This window comes from Syngnathus scovelli, chromosome 3 (genome assembly GCF_024217435.2).
Source record: "Syngnathus scovelli strain Florida chromosome 3, RoL_Ssco_1.2, whole genome shotgun sequence".
Taxonomy (NCBI): Eukaryota; Metazoa; Chordata; class Actinopteri; order Syngnathiformes; family Syngnathidae; genus Syngnathus; species Syngnathus scovelli.
The window spans coordinates 20,181,136-20,203,724 of NC_090849.1; the positions used below are offsets into that span (position 1 = coordinate 20,181,136).

The window sequence follows — 22,589 nt, forward strand, 5'->3', positions numbered from 1 at the left end:
AGTCAGTTCAGTTTTTAAAACTTTTTTTATTTTGTAATTTTTTTTGGCTCATTTTTTTTAATTATTTATATTATCTACAAAGTAAAAGTTTTAACTTAAAAGTTACATTAGGGTCAGGTGTGAGGTGGGTGGTGATCACCGTCATTTTTTTTTCTCATAAATAAACACTCGTGTTTTTGTATCCCCCTGTCGCTGGCTGTTTTTTAGTTTGGTTAGACACTTTAGTCTTGTAGCAGCAGCATCAGCGATACACAACAGTAACATTAATACTGTCCAAAAATGGGTTGCTTTTCTTTTCACCCCAACACAAGGTGCAGACAAAGTTCCAGTTTAATTCTTCTTCGTTCATAGATTAGTTTTCTCTTGAAACACATCACTGCATCGTCAACCTGTTAACATTCTCTTATTGCCTTGTCTGGGGAAAGACGAAAGGAGGGAAGGAATTGGATGGGGAAACATGTGGGGTGAGGAGGAGAAGGGGGTATTGAGGGAAGAAGGAGGAATCCTCATCCTCTTCAAGAAATGACGTTTCTGCTCTCTGGCGCCATCTATCTGCCATCTACAGCTGCTGCTGGTGATGAGCCTGCACTGCAAAAGACAGGCGACGCCACGTGAACATGGGCCTGCCATCTACAGCTGCTGCTGGTGATGAGCCTGCACTGCAAAAGACAGGCGACGCCACGTGAACATGGGCCAACATCAAGCGAAGAAAAGTGCTTTGTTTTGGTTGTTTACCTTGCGGATGCGCCAGATAGGAGAAAGGTGTGGTGGAAGAGACGGGGATGTGGTTAAGGGCCGTCTGTGCCATGGGAGGCTGCGGGCCCCCCGGCGGGCCCTGCGTGGCCATCAGCATCATTGGAGGGTGGGTGGGTGGCGCGTGGTGAGATGGCACCATGCCTGACTGCATGTGCGCCTGAGACAGAAGAGCACACAGATGGTTTAATCAGCTATGGCCTCTCCATCACAAGATGGCTGCGTGAACGTATTCTTCAATTCGGTCGAACACATTGTAAAACCAAAACCTGGCATCCTAACGCATCCCTCTGCTGGACCGCGCTGAAGCGGACCCTCTTGCTGATGATTCTAAATGCCTGAGGCTCATTTTTGTGACCGTTACCAGTTTGTTATTGTCGTTTGGCTTACCTGCTGCACGTGGGCCATATGGTTGGGGTTGTAGCCGTGCTGGACCTGCTGCGGGTGGATGTAGACGGTCTGCTGTGCCGACGGGAAAGACGCCTGCGGGGACTGCGGGTTGGGGCCCGGCGTCATTGAGGGTGGCGTGGGGGCCAAAGCAGAGTACATGGGCTGCTGGGATTGGTTGGCCAGGTGGAGGGCCTGGGCAGCAGCGGCGGCTGAGGAGTGAGACGAAAGGCAAAAGTCACGATAAGTAAACGTGCGAGCCGACGCCAAGGAGCTCCCGGAGGGCGCAAATGTCATCACCGGCTGCCGCCTGAGGGTGCTGTGGGTGCTGCACGGGGCTGGCAGCCGGGTGGTTGGGCGGGCCTCCGTGCTGAGGCGGGCCCCCTTGCTGCCCCTGGCCTGTGGGCGTGGCTGAGGGCTGGGGGTGCTGGGGGTGAGGGTGCAAAGTGGCGCTCGGGTGGGGGTACTGCTGGGACATGGGGCCAGGAGACACTGAGAAAAAACGAGAGGAGATGACACGCTGTCAAGATGGTTTGTGGGATGGAAGGGGGCTGGGGGCTTGGCATACATACCATACATGGTGTGCGTCTGCTCTGGGTACTGAGTGGTGGAGGAGGACACCAGGCCAGGCTGGCCGTGGGCATGCGTCGCCATCATGCGGGCGCCGCCCTGCATCACAGGACTGAACACGTGCTGCGCCTGGAACACAATGTTTATTTGATCATGGTAATGTGAGGTCTTTTTTGATCACATATTTGCCTTGGCCACCCGAGGGCAGTACAAATTAACTATTCTGAAGGTGTAGCTTTTGGGAGTGAGAGACTGAGTAAAGGGGGAAAAGCCAAGCCCCAGATGGATTTTTTTGACCCGCATTCTCAAGGTGGAAAGCAAGCAGCGTTTTATTCCGACGTACACAGACATCTGTGAATTTTTATTGATTTTTTTTGCAAACATTGCAAAGTCCCACCACCTACTAGACACATTCTGTGTGGTGGGCTGTGGGGCACATATCAGTCGTGTCAACTTTAGAACACCTCAAGTGGTACTTCAAGTAAACAGACCTGAGACTGGTAGTGCGGCATCTGCTGGACCAGCTGCTGACTGGGGAACTGCTGAGGGCTGCAAGTGAAGTACTGGGCGGAGTAGGCCGGGCTCTGCGTGATGATCGGCGGCCCTGCCGCCGTGGCCGGGTGCATGAGGGTGGGTGTGCCCGGCGGGTGGTGCTGGTCTGACCTCTGCTGGGTCATGTTGGACACTGGCCAAGAACCGGAACAATGGAATGTCACACAGGCAAAGCCTTGACTTTAGTCTTTGATGATGATGATGTGCTACGAGAAGAGAAAACCAGGCTGTTCTTACCTTTACCTGGTCTGTACGGTTTAGACTGGTTGACAGTCATGTGTGGCATCTGAACCTGGTACATTGCAGGAGACTGCATGGAAAGGAGCAAGAAATCAAATAAAAATGGATGGAATTCTTCATGTGCTAACTTTATACTTAATCAGGTGACCATTAACAGTTTAAAAAAAAAAAAAAAAGACCAAATAACGGAAATGACACAAGCATGTAGGCTTCATCTTACCTGATTGCATGCATTTTCTACTTTGTGTTTTTTAACACCTGCCTGTCACTAAACCCCATGCACTTTTATGAAATAAACCCCTAGCAGTATGACCATTAACGCTATAAGAGATGAATTGCAATAAGAAGTTGGCAAACCAACATCTGAATGCGTTAAAATTGACAAGCAAGCAAAACATCTCAAAGCTAATTGAGTTTCGATAAAAAGAAAAAAGTAAATAAAAGGATTTTTTTAATGAAAATTTGAGGAAAATTCACAAACCTTCCATATTATGCTTTTCTAATGGAGCGAGAGACAGAGAGAGAGAGAGAGAGAGACAGAGAGAGTGAAAGAGATAGAGAGAGAGAGAAAAAAGAAAGAAAGAATGAGGAGCAGGGGGAAGAAAAGGAAAAATGCATGTCTTTACATATGTCTGATGTTGGATCACCAAGTTGTTCTTAAAGCAACGTGAGATAAATGCATCAACATTGACATTCCAGCGGGGCATTTACGTCACACCCGGCAGGGTCAGCTGCGAAAAGGCGTGGGTCTCACCTGTACGCCGGGACTAACTGGTGTGAGAGGATACATCTGGGGGAAGCACAGCGGCTGGCCATAGACAGCGGGGGGCTGCTGGAGCATGATGGAGGGGCTAGGCTGGCCCTGAGGTCGCGGGGGTGTCGGGGTGTTGGCTGGTTTGGGCTGCTGACGAGAGCGGGGGGAAAAAAGTCCTTCACAAATTCGCTTGCATTATACTATCCAGACATAGACAGCAATGAAAGGGTTATTGCCGATTGTCAGAGGGGTGGGCAGTGCACTCACCTGAGCATTGAACCTTGGCTTGAACTCGTTGGCGTTTGGGTTTAAGGTGGACTTTCTTACTTGACTGCACGAAGAAAAGATGCAGATCAAGATTATCATTGACATGATTGAACTGTTTCAACAGCCTCCTCCTTACAGCCTCACTCACTCTTGCACCGCCTCCTTCTTGTCCTCCTTCTCTTCATGCTTGGGCCCACCAAAAGTCGATACGGCCGTCGTCTGAACCCCCTGCGACGTCATATCTAGGCCCGCTCTCTTCTGCTCCGGGCCAGAAGGAGACGGGGAGAGCGCGGCGGGGCTACCGGGCTTACTCGTGTTGACAACGCCCGTGGATGGGGTGGCGCCGCCGTGGTCTTCGGTGCCCACTGAGGAGGCTTTGTCCAAGGACGCAAGGTCGCTGGGCTTGTCTGCAGAGTCTCTTGGAGGCTTGGTTACCAGGAGGTCCAAGGCAGGATCCTGGTTGGAACTAGACTGCAACTGAAGAATAAAAGGACCAACAAAGAGTTTTGCGTGGTCCAACAGAAAAAAAGATTCAGCATGGCACTGCAAGACACTCACCCTAAAATCTTCACTAAATTTCTTTAAATTGTCTATTTGTTTCCTATGGTCAGGCGCCAAGGAGGGGGGACCTGTAAGAAAAGCAAAAACCCTTTTAGACAAGGTTACGCAACCTCTGTGTGTGTGTTTGAAGGCTGTCAGGACTTATGCCTACCTTTACACACAGGTCTGTTGATACTGGAAGAACTATCCTTCATGCCGTCTTTGGGGGATGTTTGTCTCGTCTCGTGGACGCGGCTTTCTTTCCCTGTAAGACAATTGCGTGATACGTTACATAATGCATAAAGCAGTTGTGCAAGTGACTTCGCTTGGAGCCTTACCGTCTCCTGACAGAGAGGCTACCATGTTGGGAGCAGGGCTCGCAGCAGTCGGGGAGGAAGCGGACGTCGGTGTGGCTAGAGACTCGGTGGGAGCCGTTCCTGTCTGAGGCAGAGATGCGGAGGACGGGGAGGCACCGCACATATTGTTCTGACGCGGGGAGCGAGGTCTGTGCGCTGATGAGGAAAAGACATGGATAGTTTTACTTGACAGAAAATAAGGTTTGCTGCAGCCTTGAATGTGTACAATTGTGGAGCCCAATAGAGATGGTCTGCTAGCGTCATGGCGTGTACCTCCACTAACGACAGAAGACCAGGTTCCTCCAGAGGAGTTGCCTCTGTTGGAAGGAGTCACCGAGACGTCGCCAGGCGTAGTGTGAGAAATGAGATCCACCCCCGGCGGCATACTAGTGGTCCTGCTGGGGGGCACTCTGTGAGCACGGGGTGTCCTTTGGGATTTCGGAGACATCCGCGGCGGACCTACAGTGACAGAAACATTTGAGAGGTCAAGGAGGGTGAAGCTATGGTCACACCGGGAGTGTTGGACATGCTTGTTAGTACAAAAAAAGCGGTCGAATCACACGCAGACACAGCAACCATCTCAAAGCGCAGCCAAGTGACCAGAGAGGGGAACGCGGGAGGTTGCGGGGGGGGAAAGGTAAGGTGCGAAAGAACAGATTCACCAATCAGCAGAGTTGTGCAGCTTATGAACCGGTGACCCCTCAGTGCAAAGTAGACAAAACTAAGACAGTAAATAAACTGATAAACCAGGCACACTGGCAAGTCCTATTTCGTGGACTTGGAGCAACATGTTCTTGGTACAAGCAACATGCTCAAAGTGCTCATAGACAAAGTCTTATATTTGCAACTTTAAATTATGCCTGTCAGCGATTCAGCGTCACTCACTGCACCTTCCCGTTTGTTTACGGTGTACTTAAATGCACTTGAGCCGAAAAAATTCCAAATCACTCCGCAGAAGTTAACGTCATCTTATGATGCTGATCCACACTAGACCTGGGCAAATTGACTTTTGAAAGCAGTTAACGTCTGAAATCTTTAGGATATGTTAAGCGGCACTCTTGGGCTAAGACCAATCCATCCACCTTCAACTCATGCCTTTGCCCAGGTCTACGCCACATTGACGTGGGGTACCTTCTGAAGACATGCGTTTGGGCAGAGTGGAGGCCGTTGACGAGGGCCCGTGGAGGGGAAAGGGAGATGAGGAGGAAGAAGAGGATGACGGAGGGGAGGGAAAGGAGGGATGGGATGAATGAGAGGGAGGTCTGGAAGGTCGAGAGGGGGGTCTGGAGGGTGGCCTGGTGGGCGTGGTGGCCCGAGGAGGCAGGGAGGAGGGGCCGGACTGGTAGCGAGGAAGGGGACGGGAGGAAGAAGATGGACAGGGTGAGGGCCAATGGGATGAACCTAAAAGAGGGAAGGACAAATGATCAAGGATGACACAATGAAATGAGCAAATCAAGCGGAAAAAGAGCCGAGCGAGAACATACAGGCACATGCCATTCATTAAACTTGAGACAGAAAAGCAAAAAAGAAAAAATTCAAAACAGCACAAACATTGTTAAAGAGAAAGACCGCGATGTAGCTAGCACACTGGCGTTAATGTCATTGATTGGCCAAAACTAAAAGGGTTTTTTATAAGACAAGATGATTTCTTTCTTTCTCTCTTTCTTTCTTTCTTTCTTCAGAATTTTGATGATTGGCAAGTCCTAAGGTGATATTTTGAACCGAAGATTATTATGTCAACACCAATTGCGTACTTTGGCATTAACATCATGGACGCCTGCCTCTGTGGACTCTGGCACGAGTATGCCTTAGATAGTGTGATGTCGTTTTCTTACGCCGCTGTGGAAACTAATTGATTGTGCATTGTCTGTAATCTTGAAATGCCCTTATTACAATCACTATATGCATGACTACTTTGCCATGAATGCATACCAAAGGAATGACCAAGTAAGCATGGCGGTAACAGTAACGCCCTCTTGTGACGTTGCTTTCTTACGCCGCTGCGCAAACTAGTTCATTGTGTGCCATTTGTAACCGCGCTGGGTATTGTTGAGATCCACTGTAAGGTTAATGTGAATATGATAGCATTAAAAAAAAAAAAAAAAGTAAATCATTCATTTAAAGGGTTAACAAGTCTTTATTAATTTTCTATGACAAACTTAGATTACGAAAGGAAGATGGAAACCAGTTGGGAAAAGGTGAACTGAAAATGTGTAGGTGCTTTCCCCACTGAAAACATTGGCTAGCACAACGGATCACAGGTGTGTGAGAACTGGAGCAGCCGTACCTCCGTTCACCACCCTCTGGTCTCCCCCTGGGCTCTGATTGTAGTCATGCAGTCCCGCGGCGCGAGGCGCCGACGGCCCGGCTGAGTTCGGAGTCAGACGTGGGGAATTCTGACGTCCGGGCCCCCATGACATGGCCTCCCTGTTTCTCTGGCCCGGGGGAATGTATTTGTTCTCCCTGCAAACAGACACCCGATCAATACGATGCTCCTTGGGCCCAGTAGACCTGTCACCGTGTGAACTAAGTATCACCTGCTCAATGAGTGCATCTCTCTTTCACCTCTCACCACCGCGGTGAATTTATCTTCCTCTGAGCGCTCGTCGTTCTCGAGGGCCACGCGGGCCTTGTACGTAGAGCTGGCTTCTATCTCTTCGGCCAGCTGGGCGGCGCGCGCTTCCCTCTTGAGGAACTCTTCGGAGTTGTCACGCTCGAGGGGGACACTGACAAGATAGGGCAGGTTAGAACACGGCCATGGATAAATACTTGCATTTCTTTATTCATTGTCTGGAACAGTAAAAAAGAACAAGTGGCAATTTCACAGTGAACTCAAACTATGAAGTGCCACGAATGGAAAAATGTATTCATGAAAATTAAAAACAGAAACATTTCACATAAGGAAGGGGACAAAGTAAGGAGCACGGTATTCTTACGTATAAGTGGACAGGCTGCTGTCATATGTCGACAAGACACCATATTTTTCCTCGTTGTACTTGAACATGTCATTGGGGTCCCATCCGTTTGACTACAAAAAAAAAAAAGGATGTTTCTTTTCATGTTCCACACATGGGAAGAAGCGATGCCTCCATCAGTGTTTGTTGCGGCGTTGCATCTTGTTTCTCACCACATCTGTATCCAGGGACTCGAGACTGTCGGAATTGTGGGTCTCGCCGCCGTCCCACGGCTCGAGATCTTTCTCTTTGTGCTCGCCATTGATCCTGCCACTCACTGCGGAGTCTGTGAAGTTATCTGAGACACGCAAGGATACACCTTTATGCTCTGCAGACATACAAACAGGCAGGGGAAACCACACGCTTACTTCCTATGCACAAAAGCACACATGCCTTCAGGATTTTCTATGCGGGGGGGGGGAGACTACTTCTAACCACACAAAAAAAAAAAATTAAAACCTATAACAAAATATAATTCTACTGAGATAGTGCTTATAAATTCATTCAAAAATCCGTGCAAGCCTTGCAAATTAGTGCAGTCGTTATCGAGGCAAAAAATGTCATTGTGTTGTCACTGTAATAATAAACTAATCAAATAGTCAGTGCAACGTGCAAGAGAAAAATGTGGACGGGAAAAAAGATTAAGCACGAAAGCAAGAAAAGTACTAGCTGCTAACAATGGACAGAATAATAAGCACAAGGGCCATATTATTGACATACTAGGCACTATACTAGTCTCTGTTACATAAGCAGAGCTGGCCAATATGTTTTGTGACTGGCTGCTGTCCATTATGGAAAATAGAAGTTTCACACGCAGGGGGGTTGAAGGTGAGCTGAAGCAAGCATGCGTTTAGAATGCAGTCAATCAGATGGCTCATTGAAAATTCTGACACTTGAATCTAATTGGTAGTGAGCAATTTAGTTTTTCCTCCCAGTGAGTTTACAACCCGTTGCTTTCAATGGAAATGAAACGGTGGCTTTACTCTCCCGCGTGGCCCTATTCTCATCTGTAAACCGTTGAAAACGTTACTGCTTCTCAAACTCGGTTAGTATCACTGAACTAAAATTACAACTACAAAATTCAGTCTACACGAACGTATTAATGGCATGAGTATAAATGTCTAATCTGTTTTTTTACAAGACTCTCCAGGAAAAACTTTAGAACGGAACCTGTCTGATCTTCCGCTGAAAGCAACAACATGAAGCTCAACTACAGTGGAACCTCTCAATAGAAACAGAAATAGCTCTAGGGCACTGGTCACCTTAACCTTATTCCAATTTCAAGAGCAAAAATGTAAATACACCAAATAAGGATAGAACACATTTACAAGAGAACCAAAGAGGGGGAAAAAAAAAAAAAGTGTTGAGAACTAATCCCACAGTGACAAATGACCCTTTAAGTAGTTGAACATTTTACTGACGCAAGAAGCTCTGCCATGTATGGCAAAAATACGCAATAACTTGATGTCCACCCATCAAAACAGTTCTTCTACTAACAACCCAGACTAAACTGAGCTCCTCCCTGACACGCAATGTGGTTCTACAGAGGAAAAAAAAAAACAAAAATAAATCATGAAATTGCACACATGATGGTATTGAACCATAAGGGCGAAATAAAACCTAGAGCCTTTAAGGGCGGCTTTCTTTGGAGGTTCCACTGTTTTTGATCCTTATTTCTAAGCCGTAAGATGAAGCAGAGGAGACTTTGAAAGAATCACCATACAGGGTAAGAGTGGCAGCACGAGCGATTGCAACACGTTTGATTATTTAAGTAAAGACAGTTTGCCAGACAGAAAGGGGAGAGGATAAAACAAACATATTACCTGTGTCTGAGGAAACTAGACCATGGGAGAACAAAGACAGGTGGCAAAGAGTCAGAAGATGGAATGACAGAGCGGTGAGCTACATTATGATTAACTGCATTGCTTTGTATGGCTACATTCAGAAACATAAAATATAATTCAATTGTCTATTGCATCTTAATTACTCCGCCAAGACACGCCAAACTGTCCTGGCACACAGTCAATAACTCTTAAAGGATTGAATACGTCAAGATGAATTCGCTGGCGTCATTCAGTCTATGACGAGTGGCCTCACTTCGGCCTAATCGATGGATGGGATGAGTCTTCAATGAGCGGCGGCTCTACTTTGTAGTGAATACACACTGATCAATAGAGGATGTCATGGGTGTGCAGTGATTCACTCGGTCGTGTGTTTATTTGTGAGTGAATTCAAAGTCGCTGTTGAGACGAGTTGGAAGCCGCACCCTCTCTGCCTGGGTGTGTCTCAGCCACACCCAAGGAGGCAGGCTGTTGAGAGCACCAGGTGGGGTTAATTAAGAGGGAGAGTGTTGGAGCTCAAGGTAACTTGCCATGATTTAGACAAGGCAGCATTTCCAAAGGGCAGGACTGCAGCGGAAAGCTTGGAAAACGAAGCAAAAGCAGGAGCCGGTGAGTCTTTGGACATTTGAATATGGGGCTACAGCTCACATCTGGGTGGCTTAGGAAATTAATATGTAAAATTGATATGGGTCATGGTTATGTTCAACATTATAGTGAAATTGTGGTAAATTATGTGGTGTATTCTAAAAAGTAAAAGCTAAAAAAGAAATCGGGAAAAATGTTTGTATGTACTTACCAGGGTTGAAAGCTGTTTGGCTAAGTCATCCTGACTTAGTATTTAAAACCTAAGTATTTGATTTTGGATTGTATTGCTTAATTATGGTTTAGAGTTTGACCATCTATTTGTGTTTATTTTAAGTTTTTTCACCTGTGTCAGCTGTGTCGGCTGTGTCGGCTGTGTTGGCCGTGTTTGGCCGTGTTTGGCCGTGTTTGGCTGTGTTTGGCTGAAGATGCAAATAAACCAAAGACAAGGAAAAAAAACCCAGTCATGATCACTGAGTGAAGTCCAGTTCAAATCCTTTTGTCCAAGCGCCTTTCAAGTGGGGAGCTGCAGTGTAACCCCACAAAAGTGTGGGCCACTTGACAGTCGCCTTCTCACTGTTTGAATGCTTCACGAGTTCTAATATCGACGAGGCCGAGTGTACGTGTAAGGATAATGCTGATGAGTGAAATATCTGCTCCATACCTTTCCTGGCAAAGTTAAGATCAACATCTTTGAAGGACACTGAGACAACATCGGAAGCCTTGAAGACAATGCTCTCCACAATGTCCTCTTTCTTGGGGCCCGTGCTCGGTTCTGGGCTCTTCCTGTGGGCTGCATCCAACACCAGGTCACACTAGGAAAGACATGGGGGGGGGGGGAAAAAAAAAAAACTCACACTCTAAGCTGAGTTTTCATCTTGTAGAGCGTTGACCATGGTTAAAAAGAAATATGCTCGAGGAATTTTTGTTTCTGCCCTGACCGGGTAGCTGTTTATTTGGCGCACGCAGTTGGGAAGACAGTCAAGTCTTTTTTTTTTTCAAAGGCAATTTAATCGGCAAAAATAACTGCGGTCTTTGATGATAACAGCCTGACACAATTGCAGTTCCTACCGATCAATTTTTAGTCAAGGGGGCTTACTCAAATGTGCTGTTTTAGCTGGCAAAATTGCTGCTGTGGTTCTGACGCCACTTTGTCCCATATTCAGATTTCTGGCATTTCATTTGCTGAAAACAAAAATGTTCTTGCAGGGTTCTAACGGAGTAAAGTGGCATTCTAAAATGGAAGATGAAGGGCCACGTATCCCTTATCCCAAAAAGGGCAGTGTGAAAGGAATGGACTTTGTCAGCACCACCACTGAAGTGAGTCCGAACCACCACAGACAGCCATCTTACCTCTGGACCGTAAGTCTTGAACACTCCCTCATAAACGACTCCGTTTTTCACCTTCAGTTCACACTTGGTCCCCTGTAATCATAGTTCACATTTTCACTTTGGTGAACATTTATTCACACATACACACAGTCACAACGCTGAATTATCAATTCACACGCTCTAAAGACACGTTTGGAAACCATCTGCTACGAAACACCCTGATGACTGATCAATGCGATTTGTTAAAGCAAGCAGCTGCCTAAGCAAATCGCTGGGGCTTTGTTTATTACCGTGTGGACATTTTGAGGAAACTCAAGCTTGACTAAGTCGTTTACAGTAATCGTGAGTCATACAATGTTATGTCAAACTGCTGGCTTTACTGCTTTGTCAAGGTTACATACAATTTTGAAGAATGCATGTGGTTATCTTGACAGTGAACATACCACAACTGATGTCAAGACATGGACCATCCTCATGTTTGCATACACGCCATTGAAAATGACCTGGGGAGGATATAAATACAGTCTGGTTTAATTCATTTCGGATATTTTCCCCCATTACAATGAATTTAAGTGGCATAAATTATTTCTTTTTTATATATATATATAATGACAACACAGTTTTGAATTAAAAAAATAATAAAAAATTAGACCATGAAAAGAAATAAATTGGTTTTATAGTCGCGTCAGACGTAAGCCGTGAAGGGGCGTGGCCCAGAAAGTGACAACAGAAGCTATGGCTCCTTGAGTGTTCTCATGTTGTATTTGTCCTGTTCCATAAACAGCTGACTGAGAATGTGGCTCTCCTTGTCCACATGCGAGGGCATTCATATTTACTCTTTTTATTTTCACTTCATTTGAACAGAAGTAGGAACATATCTAGCATATCTAAATCTTTCAAGAGTGCTGCTCTTTTAAATTGGGGCCCTGACAAGTTACCACTGGAAGGAAAAAAAAAAAGAAGAGGGGGGGGGGGGAGGGCTACGCTGAAATGGCATCACAAAATTACTTAGCGGTGTACCCACAAAGTTTGATTATTCAAATTGTTGAAGTAGGTTGCTTACCGCTGCAGGACCTTTACCACTGTGTCTTCCCCTGTAAAAGAAAATGCCACAGGTGACAAACGTTCTCGCTCATGTTTTTACAGGCAAAGTGAAGTGATCAAAGTGTTCTGTAACAGGGAAGGAGAGAAATTCCAGAAGTCCCACATGTAGATAACTAACCGAGATTAAAGCAGTGTAGACTGCACACACAAAATGAAATGAATCCAAGTCTCCAAACAGCATGTAGTAAATGAATGCAACATGGCAGCTCAAATTTCTCTTTTTGAGGCCAGTGTGTACACATGAATTCATTTATCCTCCAACCTGTTTAACCTCACAGCCATGCTGGAGGCTATCATAGCTGTCTTTGCCCAAGAGGTTGGGTACAGCCCAAACTGGTCGCCAGCCAATCAGAGTGCAAATAGATAAAACAACCATTCACACTCACATTTACACCTACAGACAATTTAGAGTCCACACATGTTTTGGAATTTGGGAGGAAAACATTATACCGGGAGACAACCCCCCCCGGATTCAAACCCCTTCCCTTCAGGAAGCGACCGTATTCAATGAGTGTCCTCAAATGCACCCTATTCATCTGCATGCACTTTATTGCTGAGAACGCATCCTAGAATACACATTCATTGTTTGTGTCCTCAAATGCACCACACGCTTGTAAAATGCACTGACTTCTTAGTGTGACGGCCTAAAAATACACTTCATTGATTGTGTCCTTGAATGCATCTCGTTCTTTCGGCAAAATGCATTAATTTCTCAAACTCTAGTCACACCTTAAAATGCACCTTATTCTTTGAGTGTGTCCTAGAATGCACCTTTTTTCATCGGCCGGGATCGAGGCCAGGTATGCAATCACATGCAAGCTCACTCGCCTTGAGTATTAATCAATAGACATTAGCTATCATTAAACATCTTCAAGTGAAAAATGAAGCTTCATTTTCCACTAATATCGACTCGTATAAATCTCCTACTAATGAACGAATCGAATAAATAGCATACTACTCTGTAATACGCATTTAAACGTAGCAACAAAAAAAGAGGGCCTCAATGGAAAGCGACGCAGGGAACAAACAGGGCGTACTGTGCCGCGCCGGTGAATGAGTGAATAAGAAGCCGCGGACGAATGTATTTCGCTGACAGCTATGCGACCACCTGATCCTTCGGGCATCGCGTTTAAAAGTCACACTTGAAGGACATTATCATTTCACATGAGTCGGGCGAAGTCAAGGTTGACTGACAGCTTACTCGACCATTTCTTCAACCACATACGCGTCCCCACGCCCTAGTTATTGTATTTGAAAGCAAAATACCAATTTGAACATTAATGTTAAAGGCAGGACTGAGTGAAATGATGCGTTCAGGTAACAATCATCGAAGCCAGTGCGTTCAGCCACTCGCTGCCATTAAAAAGGCTAATTAACGTAAGCAAAGCAAAGTCAACTAGAGGTCTGTGCACACATATGCTGCTGAGGAAAACTGGGTGGGAAAACCCGGAATACGGTCGAAATGGTGATGTTAAACGTGTTATTCGTGGGGCGATCTGTAAGGCCGCGCACGCTAACTAGGTTGCTCCCTGGCTGACCAACACGTCGCAAGGCCCTCACACTCCTTTCACCCCCAAAAAACAAGCACAAGGCGGACATGTCATCTCTTAAAAACGACACCGGCGTTAGCGAAATATAACCACGTCCGGGAAACGGACACCGGCATGCCAAATCGTCATTGTATTTGATCGCTTCATTGAATGATTGTAATTTGCACCGACCTGCCCAGATTCTGTCGTCCCCCGCCGCTTCCTCCGGCACCAGCGGCGTTGCCACCGCCGGGCTTGCTGCGATTTCCACCGGCCTTCATTGACATGGCGAGCCCATAAAAGACGGTGTCTTAAAATTACCAGTTAGGCACCGCAAATTCTCTCGACGGCGACGGGACAGCTGTGTGTTTGCGTGGTTAGTGTGTGACAGTTTCGCAGCCGCCGTTATCACAGTCCAAAATTCCGGTAGCTAGCACGCTAATGTCAACGTGCCTGGGTCTTGAAGGAAGATGCTATGCTAACAAGCTAGCGGGGCTCAGCTAGCCCAATTAGCAACCTGTACAATTGCTTTTAAAAGAAGAGGGGTGAAAAACACGACTTAAAAAAAGACAACACCTGGTACCGGCTCTGCTGAAATAAATGTCGGCGCTGAACCTCTTGCCAACGCGCTGCGTTAATCCAACTGAAATGATTTTGTAATCGGAATTTTTGCTTTTAGTGCTGTCTCGGGCTGTTTCCGTTGCTAACATCGAAAAGACCAAAACAGTCTGAAAGGGGACAAAAAATGGCGGAGGGATATTTGACATGCGTAACAGCACTTGGCGTCCGACGCAACAGAAAAATAACAGTATCACATTTAACTACAATGCATGACTATAGCGAGGATGCCGTTGAAGACGTGTTTAAATGAAGCAAACACGATAACAAACAAAATCGGTACTTGATGGAACTATTTTCAGGAAGTCTGCCAAGGCTGTGTTGCGGCATCCACGTGAGCCGGCGAACACCGCATACACATGCGCCACTATTACACCGTAACACGCAACATGCGTTGAATCCAATATTAGACATTATATACAATGTACGTTAGCGTTTATACTTATAATAGTTCCATTAACTGCGACTGTACCTTGTCTCCTTCGCGTGGACAATCGTACGAAAATGTTAAGTTAAACGCCATGACTATTTAAGTGAACGTTGCCATATTGTTTTGTTGTCATCTCAGATGTCATTATTCGTTAACAACAAACAAAACCATGTATACTTTATTTCCCCAGGAATGAAAACTCAAGTTATGAGACTTTTTGAGAGACATAAAATAGTTTTTCTTTGACCCATCTGTGTTTTTATTTTTACCAAATTTAATAAATGTACGTAGTGAATGTTTTTCTTGTTAAAGGACCCCACGTTAAATATTTTGATCAGGCAATATGTTTTACCTCCTATTGTGTACCTTACGCCAATCGTGCTACGTCCCCCTCTGACAAGATGCTACAATATTAGCATTATAGATGTGTGCGTCTCCCGGGGTACTTTTTGGACTCTTTCCACCCTTCGAGGCACTCCCTTTGGTGGACAACAACAAGCGATGATTGGACATTCCCGTTGGAAGGGTGTTAATGTGGTTTTAGTTTCCTAAAAGCGGCAAACTTAACTTGTCACCTGAGCCAACTCGCTAGCGTGTTAGCTAAGCTCAAGCTCGACGACACACTCAGGCTGCTCTGAGGTTATTCTTTCGGCAATGTTCATAGTAGCAAGCTTTCATGCAGGCATGAGATGAATGTAGGTTCAAATCCAAGTGACTGGAGTGTAGTCGTCTACCAGAATGGCGTGTCATTGGGCTACATGTTAGGAAGCGTGCTAGCTGTTCCCGAGGGTCCTCGCGACGTCGTTAGCTAGCTTCACTGCTTCCACTAAATATACACCCTTGTCCCGTGGGCCCCTCCACCCCCATTAGCGGTGGGTTCGCCCGCTACATTTTTGCCGTCTGCGGCTTTAATGGTGACCTCGCTCAGTGTTTGGCCCTCTACATGGTCACTACGGTGGATCCAAGGCGACAGAAAGAGCGAGCTGGACCCCGAGGTGGTGAGCCGGGTTGGGCTGACTTGACGCCGCATCGCATCAACCGAGAGGTGGTGAGGGTGGTGGTCGTGCGTTATTTTGTCCCCATGCCCTGCCGTTAGTGGTCAAGAAAACGAACCCTGGTCCAGATCAGGGGATACAGGAGCGAGGTTTGTTTAAAGGTCAAGCACAAAACCTTTGTTACCATTGTCCACTGTGTGAGCTCCTTCGGGAACAACGACCGAGCCAAGTGGGTCGCCATGTCGGAAGATAACAGCGCGGATAACTTCATCAAGGTAACTTTTGGGGAACGAAAACTCTTATTTGGCATGTACAAGGGGTCCCCGATTTACGACGAAGTTTCAATTACATTCGGAGACGTTACCCGAGCGTGCACTTAAGTTGGAAAGCGTCTTAACGTGCTGTAAACTTTCATCGTAAGGTCAGAATTACATGAATTATCTAAGTACAATAACTAATGGAAAATAGTTGATTGTGATTTTAACCCTAAATGTCAAAATGACATTTGGATTTGGATGAACAAAAACCACCACTTGCAGGCCTTAAATGTACAACAGATAAACATGTCTGGCCATTTTCATTCATTGGCTTTCGACCCAAAATAAGACGGACTTTGTTGTTATTGTTCCATCAGTGTCTACTACGGTATATTAATTTGTGTTTTAATTGAATGTTTTGACTGTCTTTGTGGCTGTACCGGTATGTAAAGCACTTTATTACAGCTGCAACTTGAGAAATACGCAACATAAATAAAGTTCTCTTGTATTGTACTTTTAGGCCATTAGAGACAAAGCACAAGTGACTATTATTCCACATGGATCTCAGAAAATGTAACTTGTGAACCCTCTTCAATATTTATCATAAAATATTGTTTATAAACCCATTTAAAAAATCCAACGATGTTATAGTGTTAAATATAAATTAGCCTCTGATATAATTAGGTGCATTCTGATCCGAATTTGTTTAGAAGTGGTTGCTCCTTCATTACAGTATGAGTATGATTCTATCCTACAAATTCACAATTTATAGTTTGGGGGAATTGGGAAGGAAGTCGTAGTACCTGGAGGAAACCTTCATGGGTTTGTGAGCCAAGGTGTACCAACAGATGAATCCGCTTTATTTCCAATCCCATCATCAAAAGTCAACCTTGCCTTCCTGGTATTCCTTCCTGGCCTGCTACCTTTCATGTGTCACCAACCTGGCATCCAAGTCAGCAGTAAAATCTGATCTCAAGTGCCCCAGGCCTCTGCTTTCACAACTGGGTCACAATGTGCTTAATGATGGGTTGACTGGGTTCTGCCCCTGAGAACTGGAACACACACACACACACACTCGAGTGTCCACTTGGGCCATCTACACAGAGAGTGCGGTGTGAAATAGAAGAGAGTTGACAAAGCCACTGGATGACTTGCTCAGCAATCATCAGTATTTGGTTGACTGGTCAAGTCATCTTGAAATCTGCTTGTGGTTACATCAAGAACAAAACAGATGCATGAAATGAAATGTGCGGTGATCTTTTGAGTAATATCCATGCCGTAATTGCAGGAGGCGTCCATTCTCGAGGAATACAACATAAATTGGACGCAAAAGCTTGGCGCTGGCATCAGTGGACCTGTCAGGTGAGTCTGGACTGAGACTAAGAAAACGGTGTGATGAGTCCACTCAGTTCCTGACCAATTAACTCAGAGCCCAACATTAGCATTTGCTTGCAAAGCTACAATAAGCCAGCTATAAGATGGCGGACTTTGACATGAATAGGCAACTTCAATATACAGTATAATACAATGTAATCATAATACCTACACAGCTTTTAGAATGGGGAGCATTTTCACTAACCAAAACAAACTCGGCGTTGACACAATCAATTTGTCTCTTTCAATCAGCAGAAGATCAACATTACACCCGCTGCTGCTGCGTAACGGTTAACTTTGAGAAACCTTCTTGTTGTTGGTTAATATTTTGCCCATCCTTACATTGACTTTACAATCCAACAGTGACTTTTCTCCTTTTATCAATGTTTAGAGTATGTTTGAAGAAGTCAACACAAGAGCGGTTGGCCCTGAAGATCCTCATCGATCGCCCCAAGGCCAGAAATGAGGTCAGATAATCACCGCCTGTTATTTATCCCAAACTGGATAGTGTTACGTGAGTTGATTTGAATCACTCGATGGTTTCTGCCTGCAGGTGCGACTCCACATGATGTGCGCCAACCACTCAAACATTGTGCAAATCTTGGAAGTGTACGCCAACAGTGTCCAGTTCCCACACGAGTCCAGCCCGAGGTAACTTTGTCCACCCTTCTCCATTCGTCGACACGTGCACATGAAAAATACTTTTATTTGGCAGAGCCAGGCTCCTGATCGTCATGGAGATGATGGAAGGTGGCGAACTGTTCCACAGAATCAGTCAGCACAGGCACTTTACAGAAAAGATGGCGAGCGAGGTCACAAAGCAGGTAGGCGATCAAGCGTCCTCGAGATTTCTAACCGGCGTGGTCTGGACATGTGTTTCGGGAGTGTGAAGCCTTTTTGAGTTTTCTCGCCTGACTAACAGCACAGTCTCATTAGCAGCTTCCCGCTTGGTTTCAGCAGCTGATGTCACACTAGATCAGCACTCCATATGGCCATTTGTAGTTGTTTACACACACATAAACGTGTGTCATCACTCCTCCTTACAGATCAGTCAAGCCTTGGAACACTGTCACTCCTTAAATATTGCACATCGAGACCTGAAGCCAGAGAATCTGCTCTTCAAGGATAATTCTCTGGTAATTAGAGGAATTTGCAAACACACTTTAACCGTGTACTGTATTTGCACTGCTTTTTGACATTGTTTTTTCCCCCAGGATGCTCCCGTGAAGCTGTGTGATTTCGGCTTTGCCAAAATAGATCAGGGGGACTTGATGACACCCCAGTTCACTCCCTACTATGTAGCACCTCAGGTAGAAAAGAAAACAGTCAACACATCAACGAGAATAGAGTAGGCGGCAAACCTGCGCTTTGCTCCGCAGGTACTTGAGGCTCAAAGAAGGCACCAGAAGGAAAAGTCTGGAATCATACCTACCTCACCCACTCCTTACACCTACAACAAGGTTCGACTCGCACCGCCTCACCTCACTCCTCTTTAATTCACTTGCTATGTCTTCTGAATATTATTCACATCAGTGTAAACATGGCAAAATCAGATAGGCGACTTGCATTGAGGTAGAACACGGGCAAAATCCAGTCCTTGAAAAACTCTCATTGTCTTTTTCCAGAGCTGTGACTTGTGGTCTCTGGGCGTCATCATCTACGTGATGCTGTGCGGCTATCCTCCGTTTTACTCCAAGCATCACAGCCGCACCATTCCCAAGGACATGAGGAAGAAGATCATGATGGGCAGCTTTGACTTCCCCGAAGACGAGTGGAGTCAGATCTCGGAGATGGCAAAGGACATTGTGCGCAAGTAGGTTTAGTTTGATTTCATGAATTTTGTACGACTGTAAAATGAATGAACATTTCAATAGTTGGTACCAAATAAAACTATAAATGTACTAATGACCTGATCATGTTGTGCTCCCCACAGGCTGCTGAAGGTGAAGCCGGAGGAGAGGCTGACCATCGAGGGAGTCTTGGCTCACCCGTGGCTCAACTGCACCGAGGCCCTGGACAATGTGCTGCCGTCGGCTCAGATGATGATGGACAAGGTGAGCGGCGGCCAGTGGCCATTGCACCCCGCGAGGATAACTCTGACTGTGTTTGTCAGGCGGTGGTTGCGGGCATCCAGCAGGCCCATGCGGAGCAGTTGGCCAACATGAGGATTCAGGATCTGAACATCAGCCTGAAGCCGCTCAACTCCGTTAACAACCCAATCCTCAGGAAGAGGAAACTACTCGGGTCGGTTTGCTCAAGTTTATTATTTCAAAACAAATGACCTTTTCGGGGCTTTTGTAGCATATTGGAATTCAGCATAATTTACAAGCGTACGCAAATTGTGCAAGAGGGAGTCTTGAATTAACGGCCAGCAGATGAACCGCAGCTTCAGGGCTTTGGTCCTTCAGGCAGCCTTTAATACGTTAGAGCGCCTCGTTGTTATCCACAGCAACCTTTTCCTGTGTGATTTGCTGAGGCTCACTGTGGCGTGGAATGTTGCCTTCATGATTCTTTTGAATAAGAAGAGTGCGACATGTCTGAACAATATGTGCCAATGTCGTCTTTTCTCCAGCCCCAAGCCAAGTGACGCTTTCTTCATTCACGACCCAGAGAACGGAGGCGAGGACTCTAATGTAGCGCTGGAGAAACTACGTGATGTCATTGCACAGTGTATTCTTCCACAGGCCGGTCAGAAACCAAAAAGACACAGAGCGGCAAATCTGGGGGAATGTCAAATCACTGAATTTCAATCGTTTGCGTGTGTCAAGGAGAGAACGAGGACGAGAAGCTGAACGTGGTGATGTTTGAAGCTTGGCGGTTCAACAGGGACTGTAAACTGCTGCGAGACGGCCTGCAAGGACTCAGCTGGGATGGTCAGTGCTCACTTCTGATTTAGTATAAGGACGCTGTTGTTTTGACTTTAAGCAGACACATTAGCTTTTTTAAAATGGGTCGATTTTTAAAATGTATTTAATTTCTGTGCCAATTTTTGCCCAGTTTTTTTTAAGACTTTAAACATTCCCGCAGTTTTTCAAAATGTGAGTACGTCACAACACCGATTACTATTACTACAGGTCTTATTTGCTGTTGTCTGTTGCAGGTCGAGCATTCTGTGATAAGGTGGATCGCTTGAAGTTGGCGGAAATTGTTAAACAGGCCATTGAAGAGAGGACAAATGTGGAAGAGTCTCACTAGCTAAGTCGCTCATTTTTATATTGTCTTTTTAACGAGGATTTTTTTTTTTTTTTAAAGGAAAAAAATCAAAAGATCTGCTTTTTATCCCTAAGGACCTGAAAGGCCTATTGTACAAGTGAAAGAAAAGGAACTCATTGGTACTTGCAAAGAAAAAAAAAAGACTTTTCATTTTTGCAACAAAAAAATCAATTCGAAAGAAATTATTTTCTAGGAGGGAAATTTTTATTCGCAACTTGTAGTCTTTTGTTTTATCCCAATCATTTCATTTCTTTTAACTTTCCAAACATTATTTATTTAAAGAAAACATTCTGTTATTTATATAATTTGGGCGGGGGCTTTAAAGAGGTTTGATTTTTGTGTGTACTATTCTCTTTAAAGCCAAACTTATTTTTTCCTCTCTAACTTGTCCTTTTGGTTCAAGAAAATGTGTTATCTAAGAGTGGGTCCCTCTCGTAAAGATGCAAAGACACTTGAAATAAAGTCCAAGCAGAAATGAATCATAAAGGCACTTGGGCCTCCCACCAAATCATCTTTTGACAAAATCTTACCTACTTGAGCTGCCGACAGCATCTTGATCTTCCTCCTCTGCTTCCCTTTAATGTGTCACACTACTCCGTTTATCTTTCCAAGATTCATGTTGGGAAAGTCATGATTCAGCCTTGGCTCCCTTTTTTGATGCGATTTCTGTTTGACATGCACATCATGCTCTTTAACGAAATATCGTCAGACTCCATATTTCCTCATATTTAATTGACACCAATTCGCCAGCTCCATCATCCACAAATTTAGCCTCCCTTCTTATCTCAGCTCGGAGAAGCTATCATTCCCATTCTGTTGTTAACCAAAACAGCAGCACTTGAAATTTGGGCATAATACACCAGTAGCATTCTCCAAAATATTTTTGTAATAATTTATGGTCATGACTCCATATTATGGGCATGTCCATCATATCAGCTAATCAGATACTGACAATTATGTCGGCCGGTGTACTGTTACCATGGTGACAGGTTGAGCCACAACTGCACATTCTCTTATCACAACTTTATTGCTTTTTGTTTCCTGTACCGTGACTTTTGTTTACATGATGCACACAAAAAAAAAATCTTTATAGGACAATTCCTCTGGATCCTGTTCTTAATTTTCTCTTTTCAATCATTTGTTGTTGTGATAGCTTGTTTTTTGGATATATGATCAGATAAAATGGCGTCATTTTCAGTCACAGGCATTTCAATCAAGCGTGTTTAAAACCTTTTGTAAAACTTGATTTTTCATCCCTTTTTGGGGTCTGTGAGATCATTTCATATTATGAGCAATCATTTTGGGGAGATTTTTGACACAAGTAACTAACTCCCTTTAAATCTCAATGACAACCATATTAGAATGGTTTTAAGGCCTTATTGCACAAGCATATGTGCCTTGGTGACTTATGAGTATAAAGTTGTCCAATCATTATTTTCTTAGTCATCCTACAATGGAATCATTCCACAAATGACTTTTTTTTATTGAAAGGACTTCAAATACAATAATTTTGTGAGGAGCAATACTTTAAAAAAAAAAATTCTTTACAAAATGAGTCCATAAAATTGACCATCTGATTTAGTACTCGAAATTGATCTTTCACTAAAAGTGTAAAAAAAAAAAGTTTTTTCTTTGTCAGCTGATGTAGCATGAGTCCGTCATGGAAGTCAACATCTTCGTTTTGCCTTCTCTGGAATGTCTTCAATTTGCTGACTTTGTAATTAAAGGACTTTTCAGGAGCTTTTGTCTTACATCATAAATGAGGCAAACTACAATACAAGTTTTATGTTAATTTTACATTTTCTTACATTGGGGCTTTTATTCTAATGTGACGTTTTCTGTAATAAGAATTATTATTGGTAATATTACAACTTTTCAATTTTATTTGAACATTAAGCTGTTTCTGTAATACTTCAACTTGTTGTAACATTAAGTTGTATT

The 22,589-nt window shown here is 44.8% G+C and overlaps 2 protein-coding genes across 16 annotated transcripts; one reads left to right on the top strand and one right to left on the bottom strand.

Moving 5' to 3' along the window:
* Positions 1–6: 6 nt before the first annotated feature.
* On the bottom strand, positions 7–14,870 carry atxn2 (ataxin 2). 14 transcript variants are annotated; one of them, XM_068650192.1, is made up of 26 exons: positions 13,954–14,672; positions 12,192–12,222; positions 11,572–11,631; positions 11,150–11,221; positions 10,461–10,611; positions 9,197–9,211; positions 7,547–7,671; positions 7,356–7,447; positions 6,957–7,145; positions 6,707–6,882; positions 5,551–5,820; positions 4,693–4,878; positions 4,402–4,575; positions 4,236–4,328; positions 4,082–4,152; positions 3,672–4,000; positions 3,524–3,587; positions 3,257–3,403; positions 2,984–3,001; positions 2,500–2,572; positions 2,202–2,395; positions 1,713–1,839; positions 1,441–1,632; positions 1,144–1,352; positions 736–913; positions 7–659 (listed from the first exon to the last, which is right to left on the bottom strand). In XM_068650192.1, the coding sequence occupies exons 1-26, from the start codon at positions 14,046–14,048 to the stop codon at positions 631–633; spliced, it is 3,360 nt and encodes a 1,119-aa protein (XP_068506293.1). In that variant the 5' UTR covers positions 14,049–14,672; the 3' UTR covers positions 7–630. The 14 variants fall into 14 exon arrangements, with proteins under 14 accessions (XP_068506293.1, XP_049618507.1, XP_049618513.1 ...); XM_049762550.2 differs by lacking the exons at positions 7–659; positions 736–913 and adding an exon at positions 14,852–14,870 and having other exon boundaries at positions 1,236–1,632; positions 3,257–3,406; positions 7,547–7,701; positions 13,954–14,036; XM_049762556.2 differs by lacking the exons at positions 7–659; positions 736–913 and having other exon boundaries at positions 1,236–1,632; positions 3,257–3,406; positions 7,547–7,701; positions 13,954–14,036; positions 14,338–14,674.
* On the top strand, positions 9,487–22,387 carry mapkapk5 (MAPK activated protein kinase 5). Of its 2 annotated transcripts, XM_049762578.2 has the most exons (15): positions 9,487–9,823; positions 11,006–11,158; positions 17,350–17,423; positions 17,827–17,902; positions 17,989–18,086; positions 18,151–18,259; positions 18,482–18,571; positions 18,650–18,745; positions 18,815–18,895; positions 19,061–19,248; positions 19,369–19,489; positions 19,549–19,679; positions 20,008–20,123; positions 20,204–20,308; positions 20,536–22,387. In XM_049762578.2, the coding sequence occupies exons 2-15, from the start codon at positions 11,036–11,038 to the stop codon at positions 20,628–20,630; spliced, it is 1,503 nt and encodes a 500-aa protein (XP_049618535.1). In that variant the 5' UTR covers positions 9,487–9,823; positions 11,006–11,035; the 3' UTR covers positions 20,631–22,387. The 2 variants fall into 2 exon arrangements, with proteins under 2 accessions (XP_049618535.1, XP_049618536.1); XM_049762579.1 differs by lacking the exons at positions 9,487–9,823; positions 11,006–11,158 and adding an exon at positions 15,160–16,079.
* The last annotated feature ends 202 nt before the right edge of the window (positions 22,388–22,589 follow it).